Raw genomic sequence first — 26,548 nt, forward strand, 5'->3', positions numbered from 1 at the left:
TGAAAGAGGGTCTCTGGTTCATCCACAGCAGGAGAGTGTGTCTAGGGGTAGTGAACTCAGTGCTGTGGTTGCCAACAGAAACAAAACTAAAAACAAAAACTTCAAAAATAATGGAAACAACAAAAAAAATCTGTTTGTTACACAGTACAGCACGGAGTTCACACAGATCTGCCACATTGTAAAAAGGCATTTTCCTGTCCTGGCATATGATAGAGAATGGACGGACATAGTTGCAGATGGGGTTAAATATGCAGCTAGAAGAGCACCCACTATAGCTAACTATGTCAGTTCTAGCCTGTATCAGGACAAGAAAAAATCGCAGCCTGTCTGGCTCACGACCAAAGGAAGCTATAGATGTGGACATTATAGGTGCATATGTTGCACCCACATGTCGATATCTAATACTTTTGTTTCAGCTTCAACTGGCAGGATTTTTCAAATGAAAACATATCTTAATTACAATACAACCTTTTCAGTTTATTTAATCACATGCAGAAAATGAAGACTGCAATATGTAGGTTGCACCACTAATGCCATAAAAACCAGAATACGCAGGCCCATTTCCGATGTGCTCCACCATGGCAGTCGCAATATATCTGCAGCTAGTCTGCATTTCTGCCATTGTGGTGATACATCGGATCTAGTGGTACAGGGTATAGAAAGGTTTTTTTTTTGCCAAAAAGAGGAGGGGATTACAAAAGAAAATTATTAAATAAAGAATCCTTTTGGATTTTCGCATTGAACACGCGACAACCTGATGGTCTGAACAGACGTCTAGACCTAATCTTGCAACAATAAACTCATTATGTCATTGTTCCTGCACTTCACAGCCGTCCCTTAAAAAACTCAAAAAACTCTCTCCTTCAATTTTGTTTCCTATAGCCAGTGCATATGTTGTGCACTTTTGTATAGGCTTTTTCTGTTCATTGTGTTTTGTTTTTTTTTGTTTTTTTGTTTTTTTCTCATGAGAAGTCTTGTTCATAGGTGTGGCATGTTTTAGAGGGTGCCTGCAGTCATGTGACCACAATCAGTGAAAACAGGTGCAGTCCCTCTATAAATACTGCCACTTTTTAATGTTGTATAGTAAGGTAAGGGTGCGAATTGTCTTCAGTAGCCCGAAACATGTAGACAACGACTTTGTAACTGTAACTGGATGTGATTTTACCGCAAGCAAAATACATTTTTCCTTTACCGAAGTGGAGCTGGATTTCTCCAACCATATTGCAATGAGACAGTAAAGGGACGAGCAATCCCTATACTGAGGAGGAGATTGCTGCATGTAATAACAGCAGTTTCCTCCCATAGCGAGCAGGCGATTGACGGGAGGGAACGCTTGTCTCCCAACAATTGTCTGCTCTATCTACCCATGTAATAGGGCCTTTAGACTAGACCATCTAAAGATCTGTCTGATTAATTGCAGTGGCTGATACTGAATGATAAATTTGGTGCATCTTCAGATTGAAGTTTATACCACCTATGACTTACTTTTCACCAGAATTTAGTGTTAAAATTTAGGCACACAATGTCACATCTTGAGACACACCCCTTCCATACAAGCACATCTCATTTCCCGCCTAGCCATGCCTTCTTATTGGGTGGAGTGAAAAACATAATAAGTTTAGTCCAGTGCATATATGCAATTTTTTAGCTCAAATTGTACCAGAATTCTGATGCATTTGAGCATTAAATGTCCCGAATGTACTCAATAAAACACATGAACGGTATAACAGTTGGTGCATTATTAGTTCGCCTATAACTGTGATAACAATCACACCACATTTTATTAGTAATCCATGCAGAAATCCAAGTAATTACATAGGGTTCACTTTCTTTTTCTTGGAACTATAGGGCTCATTTCATATACAAAGAAATAAAATATTAAAGAAATAAAATATAAAAATGAATTAAAATAAGTAAAAAATGCAGTTTCCAAGTCTGTTCTTATTCTTATTATTGCTCCATAATTGTGTCCAGATCAAAATATTTTAAGGCAAAGAGTTCTTATTTGACATGATCGATCGATGATTTATTTTTTATCAAAACCAATGATGGTGAAGACTGTGATATTTCAATAAAAAAGGTAAAAAGCAAAAAATATAAAAATATATATATAAAACATTTTTATAAGAAAATAATGTATTCCAATTGATCGTGACAATCTGTGATTTATATGGTTATTTCTTAGTTATTTTTCTTAAGTATTATGAATAGTCCATCAAATGTCTTTTAAGGCTACTTTCACACTAGCGTTGTTAGAATCCAGCAGGCACCTCCTGTACTGTATTGTTATATCTTCGATCGTTCTGCAATGCCCCTTGTATTTAGAGCAATGAGTTCATTCAAAGTATTCTTTATGTTTTAAACACCTTGGATGACATTTGATGGACTATTCATAATTAATTAAGAAAAATAACTAAATAACTATAAAAAAAACATAAATCACAGATTTTTCACGATCAATTGGAGTACATTTTTTTATATATTTTCTTATTAAAAAATGTTATATATTTTTTACCTTTTTTTTATTGGAATATCAGTTTTTGCTAAAAATAAATCATCGATCGATCATGTCAAATAAGAACTCTTTGCCTTAAAATATTTTGATCTGGGGCGTGGTCTGCGCGTTGATGGCGGCGGCGGCTGCTTGAGACTGTAGCTCTGCTTCCCGCACATCCATAGCGGCTCAAATATTACAACTGAGGGACTCCGAAGTACACTGGGCTCACTTACCTGGTTCCCAGAATGGGCAAGATTAGGAAGAGACAAGCGCCGAAGAAAATGACAGAGTTCTTCCCTAGAACGCCACCGTCAAGCGCCGGAGCTGAGGGATCTCCCGCTTCTTCCCCCAGGCTCTCTGAGACTCCTGCTCCATCCCCTGCAGCATGTGGAGGCCCGCCGCTTCTTCTGGCTGCTGAAGCTGGGGCTCTCCCGATTACTGAGGAGACACTGTGCACACTGCTGGACTCCCTAAGATCATCACTGAAAGCGGACATCTCCAGCATGATCAAAGACCTGAAGCGCGACATACAGGGTGTAGGAGACAGTCACCCATGTAGAAAACAAGATGGCTGAATATGCTGCGTCGCACAACTCTCTGATCGATGCGCATGAAGCGCTGGAGGAAGATGTAGCGGCCATAAAAGAGAAGATCCAGGATCTAGAAGACCGCCATAGGCGTAACAATGTGCGCATTAGAGGGGTTCCGGAGACGGTAGGCCACACTAACGAAGAGGAAGGAATTTGCGAGTTTTACACGAGCTCTTCGAGACAAGGACATCCGTTACCGCTGGGGCTTCCCTGTAAAGCTACTGATTTCGGTGAAGGGGCAGATGGTTGCTTGCAACACTCCACAAGATGCTAGTGTCCTTCTGCACAAGATGGGTCTGCTCTCAGTTGGGGACGATGCCAATCCCACAGAAGGCCATGGAAACAAGTCGGCGAGAATTGCGCCCGATTGGGAACAAACATGATTTCCCGGACTCCCTCACCTACTTTATCCTTTTGGACGTGCGGGATGGGAGATATGTAAGAACTTCATCTCTTTTTTCCCCCCACTAGGTCTGCTCTTTTGGTGCTAGGGTGGTGATCACCCTCTAAGTAGACCTCCCTTTTTAGACTCTAATATTCTGCTCGTTGCAGTTTGTGATGTCTAATCACCTTTTCTCTTTTGTGGTTAGGGTTATGTTGCTTTTTGATGTCCTACTTTGCTCGCGCTCTGATATGTGGCCCACATATTCTTATATCTACCTCAGTCTCACAATGCCCCTTATGCCTACACCTAGTACTATACGCATCTTCTTATGGCGGGGTTGAAACTTTACTCCAATAACGTACGTGGTTTGAACTCCCCATTTCGCCGCTCCCAATTGTGGCGGGATCTGCTCCGTAGCAAATGCAATGTGGCTTTCATTCAGGAGACTCATTTGGTGGGAGCAGATCAGCACAGATTCACTCATCGATTTATATTCGCATATTTTTCATTCCCCTGCTGCCCAAAGGCGTAAGGCTGGCACCCTCATATGTATAAGGGGCTCTGTTGCTTTTACATTACACCAATGCATCACAGACAGGGAAGGGAGATATGTTATCTTGCTATGTTCCCTTGAAGGGAAATTGTGCACGTTAGTCTCGGTTTATGCACCAAATGTTAGGCAGATCTCCTTTTTCAACAGATTGCACAAGAAAATTTTAAAGGTGGCGAAAGGTGCTGTTATAATGGGTGGGGACTTTAACGTTCCAATTGATGTGGGGATGGACTGTCTCACCCATGCTGAGCTCCGCCGGAAGGACCTAAAAGAAGCTCTAAAAAACACCTCCTTACATGATATTTGGTGGTACCAGCATGGGGGGGAGAGAGAGATTATACACATATCTCTTCTGCACATCACACACAGTCTCGGATTGATTATTTCCTGGTTTCTAGAGATATTTTGCATGGGGTACTTAAAACGGATATTCTGTTGGCCACTTGGTCGGATCATGCCCCTATAACGATGGAACTCGATATGGGTTTGCCCTCCCAATCACCCCCGACTTGGAGGCTAAACCAGTACCTGCTTAAGAGTTCTAAGAGACTGGAAGAATTCCGCGCTAGCCTGAAGGAGTTTTTCCTTCTTAATAGCACCCCTGATATTTCGTCATCTACTCTGTGGTTGGCTCATAAGGCCTATATGAGAGGTATATTCTTGCAGGCAGCCTCTCGTTTGAAAAAAGCTAGAGATAGGCAGCTTAATGAGGCGCTATCCAGGTTGGAATCAGCACACCAACGATATAGGGACAATCCCTCTTCAGCTCACCTTTTAGAGTTGCAAAAAGTCAGTTCTGAGTTGAGGTCGCATCTGTTATATGAACATGAGCGAGTAATTAGCAGATTTAAGGTGTCCTACTATCATATGGGGGACAGGGTGGGCTCCTTGTTAGCTAACAGGCTTAAGAAGTGGGCGGTTAACTCCAGGATAGAGAAACTGCATTATAATGGGTCTGTGCTTACGCACCCGCAAGAAATCACTAATGCCATAGCTTCGTATTATGCGAGACTTTATAATCTGAAGGAAGATGTTGTGACCCCTCAACCAACAGATGCATCTATTGCAGATTTTCTAGAGCACCTGAAAATATTTTGATCTGGACACAATTATGGAGCAATAATAAGAATTTGAACAAACAATTTAACAAACTTGGAAACTGCCTTTTTTTACTTATTTTAATTCATTTTTATATTTTATTACCTGGGCTTGCTGTACTAAGTGGGCTTGGTAATAAGTGGAGTTTAAAGAACCAGAGTTTAAGACAAGGAGCAAGAAACTAAGGTTTGTTAGATTTTTCTTGTGTATTGTTGGCTTGATTCTAGCTAGTCCTCCAACTACAGCAGGCAGGGTCTAATTCTAACCTCTTTCTTTACTGTTCATCCCCATTTAAACATGTGCTCCATGGACAATGCTACTAAGTGTGTGTCCTATGCAATGTATGCGTACCTTGAAGAGTCATTAGAGGGTGAATACATTTGCACTAGATGCAATCACGTTGCATATTTGGAAGCCCAGATCTTGGATCTAAATAAGCAGCTTGAAATACTTAGGGGAATTGCAAAACTGGAGAGAGGATTAGACCTCACTGTGTAGGCACTGACTGGGGTCAGTGAAATGGAGGTGCGAGGAGGAGGGCAAGATCAGGACTATCAGGAGGAAAAGGAGTGCAGCAAAGGTTAGACAGATGCTGGTGCTAGGGGAATCTATTATTAGGAGGATAGGCAGGGTCATCTGTCACCGAGACCATGAATGCCAAACATTGTGTTGTCTTCTGGGTGCTCGGGTTCGGCATATTGCGGATTGGATTGACAGATTGCTGTATGGGGCTGGGGAAGACTCGGCGGTCATGGTACACATTGGCACCAATGACAAAGTCAGGGGGAGATGGAAGGTCTTTAAAAATTATTTTAGGGAACTAGGAGAGAAGCTCAAGTCCAGGACCTCCAAGGTAGTGTTTTCAGAAATACTACCAGTGCCACGAGTGTCACCAGAGAGACAAAGGGAGCTTAGGCAGTTAAATAAGTGGCTCAGAAGCTGGTGCAGGAAGGAAGGGTTTGGGTTCCTGGAGAACTGGGCTGACTTCTCTGTCGGTTACAGGCTCTACAGTAGAGATGGGCTACACAATAATGGGGAGGGTGCAACTGCCATGGGGGAAAAAAATGGAGCTTTAAAACTAGTATCTGGGGAGGGTGGGGTCATACTAATAAGGGCGTAGATAGTGTAGATAGAGTGGGATATAGGAGGGGACAGTGGGGATATAGTGGGGGCTAGGGTTAGTGAGGAAAGTAGGGAAAAGACTGGGCAGAACTATACACTGATGAAAAATAGGACTGCTGGTAACAAGAACCTGTTACATACAAACATCAACCAAGGTAACCTAAAAATCCCAGATATTCACTTTACAGGTAATAGTAATTTAAAATGTATTTTCACAAATGCCATAAGTCTAGCTAGAAAAATGGGGGAGCTGGAGGCTATGGTACAAGAAGAACAAATAGATGTAGTTGGTGTGGCTGAGACATGGTTGGATTCTTCGCATGACTGGGCTGTCAATATTGAGGGTTTTACACTATTTAGGAAAGACCAGGTCAATAGAAAAGGTGGTGGTGTGTGCTTGTATGTGAGGAGTGATCTGAAGACAAGTGTGAAAGGCAATTGTGGGTGAGGATGGTAAAGATGTGCAAACTTTATGGGTGGAAGTTCAAAGGGATATAAACACTGAGAAATAATACTTGGTGTAATCTATAGACCCCCCTAACATCACAGAGGAGATAGAAACGCAATTGTATAACCAAATTGAGCGGGCTGCACAGGCTTGTACAGTGGTCCTGATGGGAGATTTTAACTTCCCAGACATTGACTGGGGTCATGATTCTGCCTCAACCGCAAAGGGGAGAAAATTCCTCAACTTGCTGCAGGACCACTTTATGAGCCAGTTTGTAGAAGCTCCTACTAGGGGCAATGCTTTGTTGGTTCTGGTAATTTCTAATGATGCAGAGCTTGTTGGAAATGTTGCTGTTCGAGAAACACTAGGTAATAGTGACCACAATATAATTATGTTCCCCCTAAACTATAAGAAACAAACTCTGTCAGGCAGAGCAAAGAGACTGAATTTTAAAAAGGCTAATTTCCCTGGGTTGAGGGCAACATTTCAGGGCATAGACTGGGAGCAGCTACTGTCACATAATAATACTGAGGATAAATGGGAGAGAGCTTTAAATCCACATTGAGTAATTGCACTAAAAAATGTATTCCTTTAGGTAACAAGTATAAACAGCTAAAATTTAACTCCCCATGGCTTACAGCTACTGTAAAGGGGAACAAAAGACAAAAAAAGAGCATTTAAAATACAAATCTGAGGGGTCAGCTGTAGCGTTTGACGTTTACAAAGGGTTTAAAAAAATATTTAAAAAATGAGATAAAATTAGCAAAAATACAAAACAAACAGCAGGTGGCAAAAGAGAGCAAAACAAATACCCAAACATTATTTACATATATAAATGTTAAAAAACCAAGGACTGAGCAGGTAGGTCCCCTGAGTAATGATAAAGGGGGTTAGTCACTGAAGATAAGAAAAAGGCACTAAATTACTAAGTACTAAGTTACTAAAAAAATTTTTTTGCTCTGTATATACAAAAGAAGAGAAAGGAGCTGATATCTGTGGTCCTTGGGCTGTTATTACATATACTCAATTGGCTAACTGTAGATATGCTCCAAGATAAGTTAAATAAGGTAAATGTGAACAAGACTCTGGGTCCAGATGGATTACATCCTAGTGCTTAAAGAGCTCAGTTCAGTCATTGCTGTGCCCCTGTTTATAACTTTTAAAGATTCTCTAGGTACTGGTACAGTGCCAAGTGATTAGCGCAAGGCAAAGGTGGTGCCCATATTCAAAAAAGGATCTAGGTCCTTCACAGGTAATTATAGACCAGTTAGTTTGTAATTTGATTGAAAACTGTATGAATGACCGTGTCCAGAGTTGTGGTCAATGATTCCTATTCAGAATGGTCCCAGGTTATAAGTTGTGTGCCCCAAGGTTCAGTGCTGGGCCCTCTATTATTTAATTTATTTATCAAAGATATCGAGGACGGGATTATTAGCGCCATTTCTATTTTTGCAGATGACTCCAAGCTATGTAGTACTGTACAGTCTATGGAAGATGTCCATAAACTACAAGATGACTTGAACACTCTGAGTGATTGGGCATCAACTTGGCAAATGAGGTTCAATGTGGATAAATGTAAAGTTATGCATCTTGGTAGTAATAATCTCCGTGCTTCATATGTCCTAGGTAAGTGATGGCTAACCTGGCACTCCAGCTGTGGTGAAACTACGACTCCCAGCATGCTCCATTTATTTCTATAGAGTTCTGAGAGCAGCCAAGCAAGGGGGGCATCTTGGGAGTTGTAGTTTTACCACAGCTGGAGTGCCAAGGTTAGCTATCACTGTCCTAGGTGATGCAACACTGGGAGAGTCATTTATAGAGAAGGATTTGGGTGTCCTTGTATATAGTAGATCAGCTGCTTCTAAGGCCACCAGGATATTGTCCTGCATTAAACGAGGCATGGACTCGTGGGGCAGAGATGAAATATTACCACTTTACAAAGCATTGGTGCTTACTTATCTGGAATATGCAGTTCAGTTCTGGGCTCCAGTCCATAGAAAAGATGCACTGTAGCTGGAAAAAGTACAGAGGAGAGCGACTAAACTGATAAGGGGCATGGAGGGTCTTAGTTATGAAGAAAGATTAAAAGAATTTAATTTATTTAGTTTTGAGAAGAGATGTCTAAGGGGGGACATGATTAACCTATACAAATATATAAATGGGCCATACAAAAAATACGGTGAAAACCTGCTCCATGTAAAATGCCCTCAAAAGACAAGGGGGCACTCCCTTCAACTGGAGAAGAAAAAGTTCAGTCTCCAGAAGCGTCAAAACTTCTTTACTATAAGAACTGTGAATCTGTGGAATAGATTTCCTCAGGACGTGGTCACAGCAGGAACAGTGGACAGTTTTAAAAAGGGTTTAAATGAATTCTTAAAAGTAAACATCATTAATGCTTATGAAAACGTATAGAAATCTGAGTCTCAGTTCTGGGATTCGCATCCCCACCTATCCATTGGTTGAACTTGATGGAATTATGTATTTTTTCAACCGTAACTATGTAACAGTTCTTTGTATATAAAATAGTGTATTGTGGTACATTAGTGCTGATGAATTATTTTTACATTTTTAATTGTTTTATTATTTTTTTGTCCTTTAATTAAAATATAAGTTTTTTAATGCAACTCCAGATAATAGAGTGCTTGTTAATCTAATTAAGTTGTATAGCCTACTTAGGCCCATACAGAATTCCCATGAGTTGACTTTAAACAAGAAAAAATTATGCTCCATTGAATTTGCAGTCACTTCGCAATCAGTTGCCTACTTCTTTTTATTGTATTTGTTCTGAAAGGTATATTCTAATTACATAACCAAAGTAAATTCTTGTATTCCAGGTGTGTTTCAGGTCAGTGCGGATAACAGTGTGTATGACACTCTTGGTGAGTTACACCAGAAGCTCTCCTGTGATGAATACAGCCATGTATACTGGTTTACCTCTGAGTCAGAGTTTACTGTGGGAAAGCATATCATCCGGAAGCGACTTCCTATTCAGCTATTGTCAGTTGACAGAAACACCAATTGTGGTGAATGCTACATATTTGAGGGTCCTGATTCATATAACACCAAAATTCCTTTATCAACAAAGGGACGATTTTATGAGTGTGAAGATAATGAGGTGTATACAGTGGAGCAGATAATACAAGACGCATGTTTAAGTAAACGCAACTTCAAATGCGCTCAAATTGGCACCGGAGAATATAGGCTTTGTCCTGAGTATGAAATCAAGACGGTTATGCACAGTAAGTAAAACGTTGATGGCCAACAACTATGATTGAACCTTATATTTTCATTTGAAATTTTCAGCTTACTTCAAAGCGCATCTTTCACCAGGATCCACTTTATCAAACAAGGCATCATATGTGGTAGGGCTGCCCAGCTCCTTTGCAGCATTTAGGATAAATCAGTACTTTATACAAAATGCTAATTAGTGCACTGAGGGTGGTACTGGACACTCGTTGCACACCTTAGCTCCTACTTAGAGTCTCCACTCAGCGAGATGACAAAGGCCGTCTCTGACCCTGTAAGTAAAATAGAGGGAGAGTGTCTTGGAGAGCAGAGTTGATGAGCTAAAGTACACTGAGTGGATAAGGAATGACCTTGGTGCACTTAAAGGGAGTCTGTCAACACATTTACCTCATTTTAACAGTTCCCATAGCGCTGTAGCTGCAACACAGATGATTAAAACGGTACCTTTATATGCTTTTGTGGACTTTTAAAACTGCCAAAAACAAACTTTGATGCATATGTAAATGAGGGCTCTGCCTCTTCGGCTCTTATCCCCGCCCAGCCTCTTCCTCTGCCCGCCCATCTGTTTTCTCTCCCCCTCAGCGAGATCCCGAGCCTACGCGATGACTTCCTTGGTCGGGGCATGCGCATAAGCTACTGCGATGCCGTGCCAGCAATGGGCATCGCAGTGCGCATGCCCCGGCCAAGGAAGTTATCGCGTATGCGTGGGATCTCGCTGCGGGGGAGAGAAAACAGATGGGCGGCCAGAGGAAGAGGCTGGGTGGGGATAAGAGCCGAAGAGGCAGAGCTGCCTGGGCTCCAACGCGGTGGATGCCGCCCTGGGCACTTGCGAGCCCTCATTTACATATGCATCAAAGTTCATTTTTGGCAGTTTTAAAAGTCCACAAAAGCATATAAAGGTACCGTTTTAATCATCTGTGTTGCGGCTACAGCACTATGGGAACTGTTAAAAAGGGGTAAATGTGCTGACAGACTCCCTTTAAAGAGTTGTTTCATCTTACCATTAAAGGGGTTGTCTTACTTCTGCAAGTGGCATTTATTATGTAGAGAAAGTTAAAGGGGTTGTCCAAGTTATATTTATTGATGACCTATCCTCAGGATAGGTCATCAATATCAGATCGGAGGGGGTCCGACACCCGGCACCCCCTCCGATCAGCTGTTTGAAGAGGATTGGTGGCCATCATGCTTGATCACGATAGAAAAAAGTGACAGCCTATGTGTGTTACTATGGTCCCAGCCACCAGAGAAGCCAGTGTTTTTTTTCTTCAGTGTGCAAGCATGGCCACTGGTGTTGGATTGCAGGGTGGTCGTAACCATGGAAAACCAGAAGTGTATAATGTGATGGAAACATGAGTCTAGCCACCAAAGGAAGCAATATGGACAATCACAGCATAGTAAATGCTTTGTATTAAAGGGGTTGTCCAAGTTATATTTATTGATGACCTATCCTCAGGATAGGTCATCAATATCAGATCGGAGGGGGTCCGACACCCCCTCCGATCAGCTGTTTGAAGAGAAGGCGTGCGCGGTGTCAGCGCTGCCTCCTCTTCACTGTTTACCTTCTAGCCGTTGCATCTGCAGTGGGGAGCAGGTATAATGACACCCAAGCCGTCCATCCCATTCATTTCAATAGGAAGACTTGGGTGTAATTACACCTGCTCACCACTGCAGATGCAACGGCTAGAAGGTAAACAGTGAAGAGGAGGCAGCGCTGACACCGCGCACGCCTTCTCTTCAAACAGCTGATCGGAGGGGGTGCCGGGTGTCGGACCCCCTCCGATCTGATATTGATGACCTATCCTGAGGATAGGTCATCAATAAATATAACTTGGACAACCCCTTTAATACAAAGCATTTACTATGCTGTGATTGTCCATATTGCTTCCTTTGGTGGCTAGACTCATGTTTCCATCACATTATATACTTCTGGTTTTCCATGGTTACGACCACCCTGCAATCCAACACCAATGGCCATGCTTGCACACTGAAGAAAAAAAAACACTGGCTTCTCTGATGGCTGGGACCATAGTAACACACATAGGCTGGCACTTTTTTCTATCGTGATCAAGCATGATGGCCACCAATCCTGGATTGAAGGGTGCTCATAACCAACGAGACATGTATAATGTGATGGAAAAATGAGTCTATTTAGCAAAGGAAGCAATACAGATAATAACAATACATTAGTAAGTGTCTTGTATTAACTTTCTCTACATGATAAATGCCATTTGCTGAAGTGAGACAACCCCTTTAAGTCCCGAGCACCAGGTGGCCGGAAAACAGCAGAGCACGAGTTGGGGAAACAGCATAGCTTGCTGTGCTATGCTGCTTTCATAGCTTCCATGCACTGCAATAAGAGCTTCTGAAACATCGGAGTACCAGCCCTCTCAGTTGTTTCCCGGCCACCTGATGGTCATGATTTTGTCTTATCTTGCCTTAGTAATGGCGAGAAGAGACAACACCTTGAATGTAGTAGGAAATGTAACAAAAATATCTGGCAAACTCTGGCGGCTACTAACACAGAACTGACTGCTGAGCATCAAGCCGTGCTTCTCTACTCCTAAATGTCTGTTTAGGCTATGCCTACTGTGAATCATGCTTGGGACATATGATGGGGTGACTTTACTTGAATGTCACCTAGCCTATACATTAAATTCTCTCAGGTTATCACAATTTAAATGTCCTAAATGCATATCTTTAAAGTTATACTATTAAACCTTATGAGCATATACAACGGCCCTTAGAAGACTTGACCTCCTTCTCTTTCCATTCCCCCACTATCCCTTTGTTTCTAGGACCGAGAGAGTCATGGGTGTTGAGCCTTTTTTCTTATATTACTCATATTATGTTATGTTCTAACTGTTCTACAACTGTTTCATTGCTATGCATAATCTTATTTAAGCTTATATTTGAATCTTTGTTTTGATATCTTATCAATAAATACTTGTTGACAATAAATTCTTCAAATGATATTTAAAATACTATATCAGAGGCTGATTTTGTGGGTGGGGGTATATATAGCTAGTCTTGCCCTGCTCAGCCATGATGAATGGTAAAATGAGCTGCATGTCCTTTAGTTCTATAGTGTGTTTTAAGTACATTTATGCTTAGAACTAGCTACTAACTATTACTAGCACAGCTATGTGTAAGCCTGATAAAAAAAAAAATCATAAAGCTAAAAAAGAAATCTGTGAGGGAGACAGCAAGTCACCTGTCACATTTCCTTCTTATCTACAGTATGCCCCACACTTTTGAGCAGCAGTCACCTGGCTCCCACCCATGCTGAACTATGCTTGCAGAATGTACAGTATCAATAGACATCACATGGGCAAATCTACACAGGTACACAGAGCTTTGCCCTTAGTTACCTAAAGGCTTTGACTAGTACATTGGGTTTTGATACAAGAAGGATTTTAATTAAAGAATAATGCAATGTTGATTGTATATTTCAGTGTACTTGGTTTAGCGTAATATTGCAGGACATACACATGCTACTGTATGACACTTAGTTGCAATGTTAGGCAGTACATAGACAAGAGTGAGGCTATTTGAGGGAGAATTGTTTTTAAAATCCTGGATAACTCCATTAATTGACATTTGTATTTTTCATCCCCAGTGAGAAAAGGATTTGTGAAGATGCCATCAAGTCTAGAAGTAGATGTAGTTGATATCACTGCCAACTGTGGAAATATCACTTTTCTCCAGCCTTTGTCTTTGACGGATGTTTTTTATCAACAGAAATTTCCTATTGTAGCAGAAATTCTGGATGCAGCAGACTTTCAGCATCTGGTAAAAAATGATACCTACTCAGCTCTACAAAAAGGACAGAAAATTATAATTTATCAAAAGACTGTGTCAAAGAAAGTCCTTGCCACAGGCATTAAAGGCAAGACCTCTAAATTCTTTTATATCTACGATTCATACCAAGGGAAATTTCGTCAAAGACCAAGAGAGTTTGCTTCCATTTTCGAGCTTTGGACAAAAGCTGTAGAAGGAACTAAACTTAAAGTTGTAGTGACCCAGGATTGTGATAGTGGTGAGGAAAACTTCCCTTCCCTTTGTATCGGAGATCATTTACAGGTTTTATACAATACCAAAACTGTCCTAACAACTCCAGGGGGACCACAAGAAACTGATGTCCTGGTTTGTAATAAAGGTACAGCAGAAGATGGTGATGATGATGATGACGATAATGAGAAACCAGAAGAGGTCATGCTCCCTATATATATGGAAGGGCGATTTGTTGAGGAAATTAAAGATACTAAAAAATACAACCTTTCCAATATAATACTGAAACTTAAACTGCCTTGTGAGGTTAAGGTTGTAACAAAAGACACATGTTTATCAAAAGATCCTTTGGCATCCTTTCCTTCAATTAGGCTAGAGGAGATTATGGAAGAGTCTGCATTACTTGTCTCTTTGTATGATAAAGCTTCAGAGTGCTTTGAGTTGCCAGTTAAATACTTTAACATTTCTGTGGTTTTGTTGGAAGAAAAAGTAGCATCCCCTGCTGGACTGACTAATTCTACAAAAGTAGAAGAACTTATGGAGTGCTTCTATTACAACCTAAGAAAAGACCTGCCAAGCCACCAACTTCCTCCTCCTAGGCCACCAAAAAGAGAAGTAAAAGCTAGGGAAAAAGTTTCATGCAGCAAGTCGTTGTGGACAAAAAAAACATTACCTCCAAAACTAAAGGTACTGTAATGTGTTGTCCTTCCTACAACTGAACTGCAGTTTTGCTCCGTGCATACATTAATTCATTTAAAGAATTCTGCAATATTGTTATAACACTGAGGATATCAGTCAGTAAGTATTATTTTAGTACATGTGAGCTAGTCTTGTTAGCAGCAGTGACCTGATCACTGATACATTACTTGCTAAGCTGTCCTTACACATTCAATAGCCATCGGCCAAATGACTGACAGCTATGTCTCCCGACTGTGTAGGCCAGAGGAGTAAGAAAACCTTGCTGTCCTATTCCTGGTACTAGTTCATGACTGACTTTTGGCATGGTCTAGCTGAAAGTGTCGTTCTGTCATACAGTAAACAGCTCTCCAAACATCTATCCATAGGTATCAGAGTACCCAGAGTGTGCCAAGAACAATTCTCTGTATCATTACTCCATCTCCTCCAGCCTGAACTGTTGACACCTGACAGGAATGGTTCATCTTTTGAAGTAGCTCAGATCACTTGATTTTCCCATGCACATCACCTTTTTTTTAGTTAGCATTTTTTGTGGATCAGATGCGGACCCATTCATTTCAATGGGGCTGTAAAAGATGCGGACAGCACACTGTGCTGTCCGCCTCCGCAAGTGCATTCTGCGGCCCCGCAAACAAAAATGATCATTTTTTTTAATGTATCTTTATTTATGTGAACTCAGTCTAAGGGTCCATTCACACGTCCGCAGTGTGTTTTGCGGATCCACGGACTTGCGGATCCGCAAAACACGGACAGCGGCAATGTGCGTTCAGCATTTTGCGGACCGCACATTGCAGGCACTAAAGAATATGCCTATTCTTGTCCGCAATTGCGGACAAGAATAGGACATGTTCAATTTTTTTCGGGAACGGAATTGCGGACCCGGAAGTGCGGGTCCGCAATTCCATGTCCGGGCAGCACATCGTCCTGCCCCATAGGAATAAATGGGTCTGCAATTCCGTTCCGCAAAATGCAGAACTAAATTGCAGACGTGTGAATGGACCCTAATGTGGATTCACACCCACATAAAACTCACCGACTTGATTTTATGCTACTCTGTGGAGTCATATATCTCATTTCTATATAGGGAAGCTCCAATCATGAAAGCACATGTGTCGCTAATGGTCATTCAGTGTATGCCCTAACAGATTATATGTAATGGGGTTATCCCATATCACACTTCTAACTAACCAATATATGCATTCATTATTTAATGCATAGCCATCAATTGCAAAGTGGGACACTTTACACTATAAATGTATTTTCATGCATGAATTTGGTTCAGGAATTTTTATACCAATGAAAAAGTGTCAGAATATGCTCATGATTTATTTTATTTTTTTATGGCACTTGTGTTTTGACTGTTTTTTTGTGACATATTTTTCTAAAGGCTGCATGAGCTGAATTTTTTAGCCTTTTTTCTGTAGTGAAATAGATGGTAAAAGGCATTTTTTAAAAGAAGGCAGAAAGACAACAAAGGCCAGGAGAAAAAAAATACTTGTGTATGCTGCATTTTATATTTCTTATAGACCTATATTTAAAATCTGGAGGTGGTTGTACTGCAAAAAAAAATTCATTCCACTAAAAATTGAAAAGTGTAGAAAAAAGCCACCAAAAATCTAGATGTGAAATTACCTTAACTCATCTCCTGTTTTCTTTTTGTCCTGTTGCAGAAATCGGAGACTATCCATTCTCATGGTCTAAGTGGTCATAATAGGATGTCTCATGAAAGCAAAAAAATGAGTGAAATAGACAACGGACAAAAGAACATGTATAGCACAACACCCCGAAAAAACACAGTATCAGTCTCAGGTCAGTTAATATTAATGTAACTGCACTCAAACTATGTATTTCAATTATTTTAGTCCTGAGATACAGGTTTAGTTGTACTTTTTCTTATTATACAGTATGTAAACTGTAATATATTCTAATACTAGTGAAAGGACCTGGAACCTTGGGATCCACAGTATTACTAACTAGCCTTTGCAGTGTGTCTTGAGGCTGAATGAATAAAACTGTTGCTCAGAATGCTGGGCACTAAAAAAATGATTAGGCTAGGTCTACACGATGACATGTATACTCTTTGATGTTATAATAATTTTTTCATAACATTAATCTAAATATAAAGATTTGAATCTTAGGCCCCTTTCACACGGGCGAGAATTCCGCACGGGTGCAATGCGTGAGGTGAACACATTGCACCCGCACTGAATCCGGACCCATTCATTTCAATGAGGCTGTGCACACGAGCGGTGATTTTCACGTATCACTTGTGCGTTGCATGAAAATCTCAGCATGTTCTATATTCTGCGTTTTTCACACAACGCAGGCCCCATAGAAATGAATGGGGCTGCGAGAAAATTGCAAGCATCCGCAAGCAAGTGCAGATTCAATGCGATTTTCACGCATGGTTGCTAGGAGATGTTATTAAATTTATAAAAGTCAGGTCCTGAAAGATGAAGAAAGAAGACGATGCCGGCTGCGGGAACAAGAGGATGAGGTAAGTTAATTTTATTTCATTTTTTTAACCCCTCAAGCAACATTTTAGTAAGCATTCTGTATTAAGAATGCTATTATTTTCCTTTATAACCATGTTATAAGGGAAAGTAATAAAATATACAGAACACCTAACCCGAACTTCTGTGAAGAAGTCCGGGTTCGAGTCTGGGTACCACATTCAGTATTTTATCACGCACGTGCAAAATGCATTGCACTTGCGCGGTAAAAACTGAACCACGCAACGCAGTCGCAGTCAAAACTGACTGAAATTGCGTGCGCACTTGCGTGTGTTTCCCACAATGCACACGCAGCTCATCCGAAGCAAATCCGGGACATCCGCAATTCCGTTCCGTTGCGGATCCATTCATTTCTATGGGGCCACACAATGTGCTGTCCGGATCCGGAAATGCGGATCCGAACTTCCGGGTCCGCAATTCCGTTCCCGAAAAAAAATAGAACATGTCCTATTCTTGTTCGCAATTGCGGACAGGATTAGGCATTTTCTATTATAGTGCCGGCGATGTGCGGTCTGCAAAATGCGGAACGCACATTGCCGGTGTCCGTGTTTTGCGGATCCGCGAAACACATACGGATGTTTGAATGGACCTTTAGGCCCCTTTCACACGGGCGAGAATTCCGCACGGGTGCACCCTCACTGAATCTGGAACCATTCACTTCAATAGGGCTGTGTACATGAGATGTGATTTTCACGCATCACCTGGGCGTTGCATGAAAATCACAGCAAGCTCTATATTGTGCGTTTTCCACACAACGCAGGTCCCATAGAAGTGAATGGGGCTGCGTGAAAATCGCAAGCATCCGCAAGCAAGTGCGGATGCGGTGCGATTTTCACCCATGGTTGCTAGGTGACGATTGAGATGGGGACCCAATATTTTTTATTTTCCCTTATAACATGGTTATAAGGAAAAATAATAGAATTCTTAATACAGAATGCTAAGTAAATTAGGGATGGAGGGGTTAAAAATAAAATTTTTTATTAAACTCACCTTGTTCGCGCAGCCCGGCTTGTCTTCTTTCTTCTTCTTTGAGGACCTGGGAGAAAAGGACCTTTGGTGATGGACCATGTGATCAGCGCAGTGACGTCACCAAAGGTCATTTGCTCCCAGGTCCTCAAAGAAGAAGAAAGAAGAACAGCCGAGCTGCGCGAACAAGTTGATGAGGTGAGTTTAATTTATATTTTTAACCCCTCCATCCCTAATTTACTTAGCATTCTGTATTAAGAATGCTATTATTTCCCCTATAACCATGTTATAAGGGAAAATATTAAAATCTACAGAATACCTGTCCTAACCCAAACCCAAACTTCAGTGAAGAAGTCCGGGTTTGGGTCTGGGTACCACATTCATTTTTTTCTCACGAGTGTACAAAATGCATTGCACTCGCGTGGAAAAAAACAAAAGAACGCAAAGCAATCACCTACAAAACTCACCCCACTCGCAGGCAAAAATCGCATGATTTTCCCGCGACAAACCGGCATCCTATCCGGCCCTCACACGCGACACCCGTGTAAAAGAGGCTTTAGGGTTCGAATCAGTGGCAAAATTTAGAGTTGCATGCTAGTTAGGTAGCATATTTTTCTGTATATTTTACTAGAGTGAAATCTGCTGTGAAAATCCACAGATTTAAAAACTGTACCACACTTCAATTTCTGAGCAGAATTTTTTTTGTAGTGTATGAATGAGATTTGTTCAGATCTTATCCACTTTGCATCTACAAGTGTAGACAGAAAATCTAACAAATAACAAGTTTGCCCAAGCAAAATTTGGTCCATCACCAGAGCCTGTGAAAAACTTGTGAGAGGGACTTTCTGCCAAAAAGGGAATGCAATGGCATAGTGTTAGGATGTGCCCCACTGCCCATACTATTATGACATAGCCTAGCAATAAGCCTTAACATAAGAAAATGCGAGCCTTTTCTTGTTTGTGGATTATATAATAAAAACATTTTTTGGGAGAAACAAATAATATTTTTTATCATGTAGTCCTCTCCGGCCAATAGTTAATTAAAATACACTTTCTGTACAGGTACTGACTCTGATGACGATTATGAGCAAATAGATGACCAAATTTGTCATTTAAACTTATCATCTAAAGTGAATTTGTGACAACGATACTCAACGACGGACTGGCAATCCCTGGGCCCACCAGAGGAAATGAATCTGAGAGCCCTTATCTATACAGACCCTGTGCACATCTACTTTCAATAACTCATAAACTTTTTGTTGTTATTGCCCACACTGTATGTATCATAAATAAGGTCAAATTAGTTGGGCTACATGCACACGTCCGTTTTGAGACCAATGATAGTCTATGGGGTTATTCACATGGCAGTTTTTTTGACTGTCAGTGAAAAACGGATGTAAAAAAATAGAACATGCTCTGTCTTGTCCGTTTTTCACTGACAGACTGGCCCCATACAATTGAATTGGTCCATTTTTAACGTCTGTTTCTCAAAAAGGCATCAGTGAAAAAAACGTCAGTTAAAAATGTCAGTTTTTAACGGACTTTTTTTTCACTGTCATGTGCATGTAGCCTAATTTATTGTTAAATATTCACGAAATATATTCGAATATTTGGTTTTTCAATATTAAAGGGGATTTTCAGCTAAAATGAATGGTGACAGTGGGGTCAGAATGTCTTAAAAATATAAAAGAACCAATACACACCTCTACCAATCTCCTATCGATTTGCTCCAATGCAGCCTGGGATTGCTGCTCTTTACTTCTGGCTTATGTCTCGACATGCCGGAAAGCCTATTAATGTGATCCACCTCTGCCCGTAGATAGGACTCAGAAGTAGAAAGTAACGGGTACCCAGGCAGCATTGGAAAGGCAGCAGTGAGAGATCTTTGGAGGTATTGGTTCTTTCATGTTTTAAGACATTCTAGTGTAGCTGCAACCAACTTTTTCAGCTGAAAAATTCCTTTAAATAATGCATACTTTTTTGCATTGACCTGACATTAAAGGGTTTCTGTCACCCCAATTTTTGCTATTAAACAGGCTGACATTATAGATGTGAAAATGTCACCTGAATTTAACACTGCATTTATTTTATTTAAGTATGCCCCTGTTGCACCTGCTCCTAGAGGCTCCATTCGCCCACCTCATTTCCACGCCCTTCTGTCTTGATTGACAAGGCCAGCGATGGTTCTCCTGCTTTCTCACTGCGCCTGCGCCAAATACTGAACAGGACGGCGCAGGTGCGAGATTTACACGGCAGACGGGGCCAGCAGGAGAACCAGCGCTGACCTGGCCCTGTCAATCAAGACAGAAGGGCGTGGAAATGAGGTGGGCGAATGGAGCCTCTAGGAGCAGGTGCAACAGGGGCATACTTAAATAAAATAAATGCAGTGTTAAATTCAGGTGACATTTTCACATCTATAATGTCAGCCTGTTTAATAGCAAAAATTGGGGTGACAGAAACCCTTTAAAGAATTCTGAAAAACTGGTGTGATAGGTAGGGTATATTCCAGTCATAGGCATGTGATGACTAACCAACAGTTGCTTTATGCTTTTCTCGAGACTAACAGCCATCAACAATGACAAATTCCATAGAAATGTTGGTAGTACTCTCATTGCTTTCCTTGCTTGTTGGGCTGGGGTGGGAGTATTGGATTGCTTAAAATCACCTCCAAAATCAGGTTCAAAGTAAGTATTCTGCTTTGTATGTTAACTGCCCCGAAACATAACCTTACCTTTCCTGTGAGAATCTGGTTGTTACAATGGCGTTTCACTGGTGTCACTCTACCAAGTGCTCAGGTGTCTTTGTGTCTTTCAGTTTGGGCTATTGTTTCTATGGTGGTTCGTGTTGCCACTGTTCCGTACATCCTGCCCTTGGTTTATTGTGGGTGTGTTAGTGCCAATGTACTTTGTATCTTTCCTTAGTTCAATTTTGCGTGAATTCATTTTCCTTGGTCTTTTGCATCTGACTAATGAGTTTCTAAAGTCTGCTATATAATTCCTGAGTAGTTACCTTGCTATGGATTTCCTGAGGTGTGTGTCCTGTCCCTGTGCAACACTGTTTCTGTTGGTTATTTGCATGTTTTGTCTGTGTCTTGATTCTGTGAAGGAGCTCCTGATCCATTTGTCTGTTTGTTAGCTTGGTCTGTTAGTGATCTGTTCGCTTGCCTGTGGTCTGAATTTTGTCCTAGTTCTGGTGGTCTTTTCTGTGAGTCTGTTCCATGGATTTTGACTGAGCGTGTCTAAATTCAGTCCAATGAATTCCCTAGTTCTAGTCTGATCTGCCTTGATAAGTTTCTGTATCTGGACTTGCTATGTCTCTACTGCTCCCTAGAGTTCTGTGCCTGTTCCATTTTGCTAAATTTCGGTTCATGTATCTGGCTATGCCTGAACTGTGTCCTGAAGTCTGTTCCATGAGTTTTGCATGTTCTTTGCTCATCTGTCCTCAGTCTTCTTCTGCTTGGCTTTGTCTATGACCTTGCTTCTGTTTCCAGTACCGTGAACTGGTGATCCCCTTGTTTGATTGACAGTCCCTGAGGTTCCTGAGTTGGTAGTGATGATGCAGGGGAAGCCAGATGCATCGAGTGGAGTGGCATTGCCCACAGTGCACCTAAAACCTTATTTGCATACAAATAAAAACAAGCATTTCTCATAATTATAGGAGTGGATTTTCATAAGAGAGGTATGTCTTGGGGCACCCTACACGGCAGCATGTTTACTTAGAATCTGATTTTCAAGGTGACAGACTTTTTAATTTGGGTTGTATTGTATATTTAATGATATTTTACGTGATATAATTTGTTGCTGTAATGTTTTTTTTTTTCTGCTCAATAAAAATGATAAAATCAACTCATTGTGAATCAACTCATAATAAATGGAACTAGTGGAAAATGACTGGCTCCAAATCCAAGGTTAGCTCTAAATAAGGTTGTCTTGTCCTGCGCTTTTGGGGCCTACTATTGTGTTTGAGCTTCGGCCAACTAAAAGACCTCCTGGTTCTCTGGTAAATCAGAAAGCAGAATTTTATTGAATTTTTTTAGATATAACTGTCTAATAAATACAATCATTGCCAAATAAGACTTTTGTGTATCTTAAAATATAGAAAAGTATATTCAAATGCATGCTGTGAAGCCTTATCTTTATGAAGGATATTCTTCAAGGCTTTTGTAATTGTATAACTGCGGCTAGAGACAAAGGAACTCTGTCATCCTCTATAAATGAGGCAATTGTGGTGGTGTTGCCCAAGCCAGGAAAGGACGTGTTAATGGCGGAGTCTTATAGATCCATTTCACTGCTTACAGTGGATGTGAAGATACTAGCGAAAATCCTAGCAAATTGTCTGTCCTCAGTGATAACATCTATCATTCACTCTGATCAGGCTGGCTTCATGCCAAATATGTCTACAGCTGTTAATATAAGGTGTCTATTCTTGAATATCCAAGCTAGTCAGATTCCCACCTTGAATGCAGTGGTCGCGTCTCTTGATGTGGCCAAAGCATTTGACAGTGTGGAATGGTGATACCTTTTGGCATTGTTACAGCAGATGGGATTTGGTGGTACATTTATTAACTGGATAAAATAGCTATATGCTAGAATACGGGCTAATGGGAGACTCTAAGTGTTTTTCACTGTATAGGGGGACCAGACAGGGATGTCCCCTGTCACCGCTACTTTTACCGGTGGCAGTGGAGCCCCTGGCGACAGCCCTTAGAATAGCAGCAGAGGTTGTAAAGGGGTTTACATATGGAGTGATGCAGAAGAAAGTGACGTTATACGCCAAAGACTTGTTAGTGTTTTTGGATGATTGGCCGAGTTCACTTCCATCTACTCCCACTACATTAAAGGGGGATGTCTCTGATTCTCAAACTATGGGTCTTCAAAAGGTGATGGAGTTTAAGTATTTAGGGATTCAAGTGTCTGTGGACTCTTCTGATTATGATAAATTGAATTTACAACCCTTACTACAGAAGTTCCAGCATAAAGTGCAGGCGTGGGTACGACTTCCTCTCACATTGATAGGTAGAACAAATCTACTACAAATAATTCTTATGCCTCAGCTGCTCTACATGCTCCAGAGTACTCCGGGATAGTTCCAATTAGATTCTATCATATCGTAAATTCTATATTTAGGGATTATATTTGGAAAAGGGCATACCAAGGATTAAATTAGAGAAACTACAAAGATCCAAACTTGATGGGGGGCTGGCAGTCCCTAACCCCAGGATATATTACCTAGCAGCTCAGATGTAGCAGACTTGTATAAGGAGGGGACTCTTAAATCCTTTCTGCAATTGCAAGAGAAGTACCACTTACCCAAAAGGTCTCTATACCAATACCTACAAATAAGACACACCCTTCAGGTGCAGGAAACACTCTCTCCAGTGTGCCCTGCTGCCAGTCACTCCATCTTAGATCTTACTGCCTCTCATGGTGGTAATAAGGGAATAATGTCCCATGATCATAATAGCCTTCTTGATAAATAAATAAAAAAAAATCCTTACTATTGCTGAAAAAGTGGAAAACGGATATAAGTGACTTGATGGAGGAACATTGGGAAGAAGTGGTAAACAGCTTTCCTGATGTAGTGGTGAGCGAGGCACATAGCCTTTCCCAACTGTATTTATTGCAAAGGGTTTATAGGACCCCGAACTTCTGTTTAAAATGGGCTATAGACAAGATGCAGCCTGCCCGAGATGTGGTATGTCACTAGCAGGGTTAGTGCACCTCATGTGGAACTGTCCCAGACTCCGACGTTATTGAAGGGAAGTAATGTCGATTATAAATGAAGTTTTTAAGATAAATATGGATTTGACAGTATTGGTGTGTATTCTGGAATATGTAGCTGAAATTCCTGTATGATGACTCCTATTTTACATGCTTTTGAATGTGATTGCTTAATTCTGAACACAGTTACATCCCCAGTTGTGAGGGTGTGCACACTTATGAAACCACATTATTTTAGTTTTTTTTATTTGTTTTCTTTCCTCCACCTAAAAGATTTCAGTTTGGTTTTCAATTGAGTAGTACAGTTTATAGGCCACATTAAAGGTGGAAAAAGTTCTGAAATGATTTATGTTTGTCTCATTTTTTTACATCACAGAAACCTGACATTTTAACAGAGGTGTGTATCCAATGTACAGGGTGGGCCATTTATATGGATACACCTTAATAAAATGGGAATGGTTGGTGATATTAACTTCCTGTTCGTGGCACATTAGTATATGTGAGGGGGGAAACTTTTCAAGATGGGTGGTGACCATGGCGGCCATTTTGAAGTCAGCCATTTTGAATCCAACTTTTGTTTTTTTCAATAGGAAGAGGGTCATGTGAAAACATCAAACTTATTGGGAATTTCACAAGAAAAACAATGGTGTGCTTGGTTTTAACGTAACTTTATTCTTTCATGAGTTATTTACAAGTTTCTGACCACTTATAAAATGTGTTCAATGTGCTGCCCATTGTGTTGGATTGTCAATGCAACCCTCTTCTCCCACTCTTCACACACTGATAGCAACACCGCAGGAGAAATGCTAGCACAGGCTTCCAGTATCCGTAGTTTCAGGTGCTGCACATGCTGGGAGAAGAGGGTTGCATTGACAAACCAACACAATGGGCAGCACATTGAACACATTTTATAAGTGGTCAGAAACTTGTAAATAACTCATGAAAGAATAAACATTAAAACCAAGCACACCATTGTTTTTCTTGTGAATTTCCCAATAAGTTTGATGTGTCACATGACCCTCTTCCTATTGAAAAAACAAAAGTTGGATTCAAAATGTCTGACTTCAAAATGGCCGCCATGGTCACCACCCATCTTGAAAAGTTTCCCCCCTCACATATACTAATGTGCCACAAACAGGAAGTTAATATCACCAACCATTCCCATTTTATTAAGGTGTATCAATATAAATGGCCCACCCTGTATATATAAAGAGGTAGTTAGAATATAACTGATGCATTCGTCTAGATAGGAGAACTGAGAATTGGATTGAGAGATAAATGTCTGCCTTGGTGCTATATGACTGTTGGGTAGTTTTTATTTTTCTTTATTTTTACATGTTGTACTTTCTGGTATGTACTGTATAATTGGTAAAAATGAATGAGAAAATTGTTTGCTGTGCTGCTGCTGGAATTTCGGCCCGCCCCCATTATAGTCAATGGGGTCGGAGCAGAACTCCGGCGTCACGTGTGCACTAGTGGCAGCACGGATCTGGCAGGCCAATTTCATTTACGCAACCACACTATACGGCCCAAACTCCTGGCATTTTAGCGGTAAATCCTGTATGCGTGACTTTGTGCGATTTTTTTTGTCGGCGGTAAGTTTTTGGGTTACACGTTTATAGCTCACAATGCAGGAAGCTACAACGCTTATTTTGTTTTACAGGAGTTGATTAATGAAAAATGTAAAATTGATATTATAAATCGAGGCGGTCGGTTAATGTGCGTTACCCTGAAGGACTTAAAAATTAGATTCATAGACTCGCTGAATTTAATGCCTATGAAGCTCAGCAAGATGCCCGAGGCTATGGGTTTTTCAGGCGCCAAGGGTCACTTCCCGCATTTTTTCAACACAGCAGAAAATCAAAACTACATAGGCGGCCTACCGGCCGCTAGGTATTACGGCGTCTAATACATGATGCCTGGTGAGAAAAAAGAATTCACAGATTGGTACGAGAAACATAAAAATGACACCTTAAATTTTCAGGACGAGTTAAAAGCTTACTGTAAGCAGGATGTTGAGGTTTTGAGAAGGGCTTGTGAGTGTTACAGGGACACGATTATGGCCATGACGGAACAAAAAGTTCTGCAATACATTAAACGTGAAAAGAAATACATACAGTCACTAAATGTATTGATCCAACTTATCACAATGGCATCCGTGTGCATGGCTATGTATCGGTTTAAATTTCTACTCAAAAATACCATAGCGATTGTCCCAGCAGATAATTACCACAAGACCCAGAAACGCTTTTCAACACCCGCTATACAGTGGCTCATGTACCTTGAACATGCTGAAGGCATTTCTATACAACACGCGTTAAAGGGCGGTGAAAAAAAGGTCGGTAAATATTTTTTGGGACGGGTATGCTTTTGTTAACGGTAAACACACCGCTTTTGAATTTCAGGGCTGTTTTTATCACGGGTGTCCTGTGTGCTATAACGAGCAGGACAGCAACGAGCTTACTAAATCATCCTACGTCAGCTATACCAATGTTTCCTAGTCAGGAAAAGCCGACTACAGAGACAAGGCTTTACGGTCCGCGTCCTGTGGGAACACGAGTGGCAGGAAATGATTGCAAATGATTCGGGGGTCAAAGACTTTCTGATTAAAATAAAATTCCCGACTCCTTTGGATCCTCGTGACGCGCTTTACGGCGGGCGCACTAACGCCATTAAACTTTATCACAAGGTGCAGTCCGATGAAAC

At 40.9% G+C, this 26,548-nt stretch overlaps 1 protein-coding gene across 2 annotated transcripts in view; it reads left to right on the forward strand.

Moving 5' to 3' along the window:
* The window catches only part of THEMIS2 (thymocyte selection associated family member 2), a 54,193-nt gene extending 34,032 nt beyond the window's left edge, over positions 1 to 20,161 (forward strand). For both annotated transcript variants that reach the window (XM_044285603.1, XM_044285604.1), the window contains 4 exons: positions 9,528 to 9,932; positions 13,556 to 14,634; positions 16,314 to 16,452; positions 19,185 to 20,161. In XM_044285603.1, the coding sequence (XP_044141538.1) occupies positions 9,528 to 9,932; positions 13,556 to 14,634; positions 16,314 to 16,452; positions 19,185 to 19,264 (1,703 nt within the window). In that variant the 3' untranslated portion in view covers positions 19,265 to 20,161. The remainder of the gene's footprint in view (positions 1 to 9,527; positions 9,933 to 13,555; positions 14,635 to 16,313; positions 16,453 to 19,184) is intronic.
* The last annotated feature ends 6,387 nt before the right edge of the window (positions 20,162 to 26,548 follow it).

The sequence above is a fragment of the Bufo gargarizans genome, chromosome 3 (genome assembly GCF_014858855.1).
Source record: "Bufo gargarizans isolate SCDJY-AF-19 chromosome 3, ASM1485885v1, whole genome shotgun sequence".
In the NCBI taxonomy this organism is placed as follows: domain Eukaryota; kingdom Metazoa; phylum Chordata; class Amphibia; order Anura; family Bufonidae; genus Bufo; species Bufo gargarizans.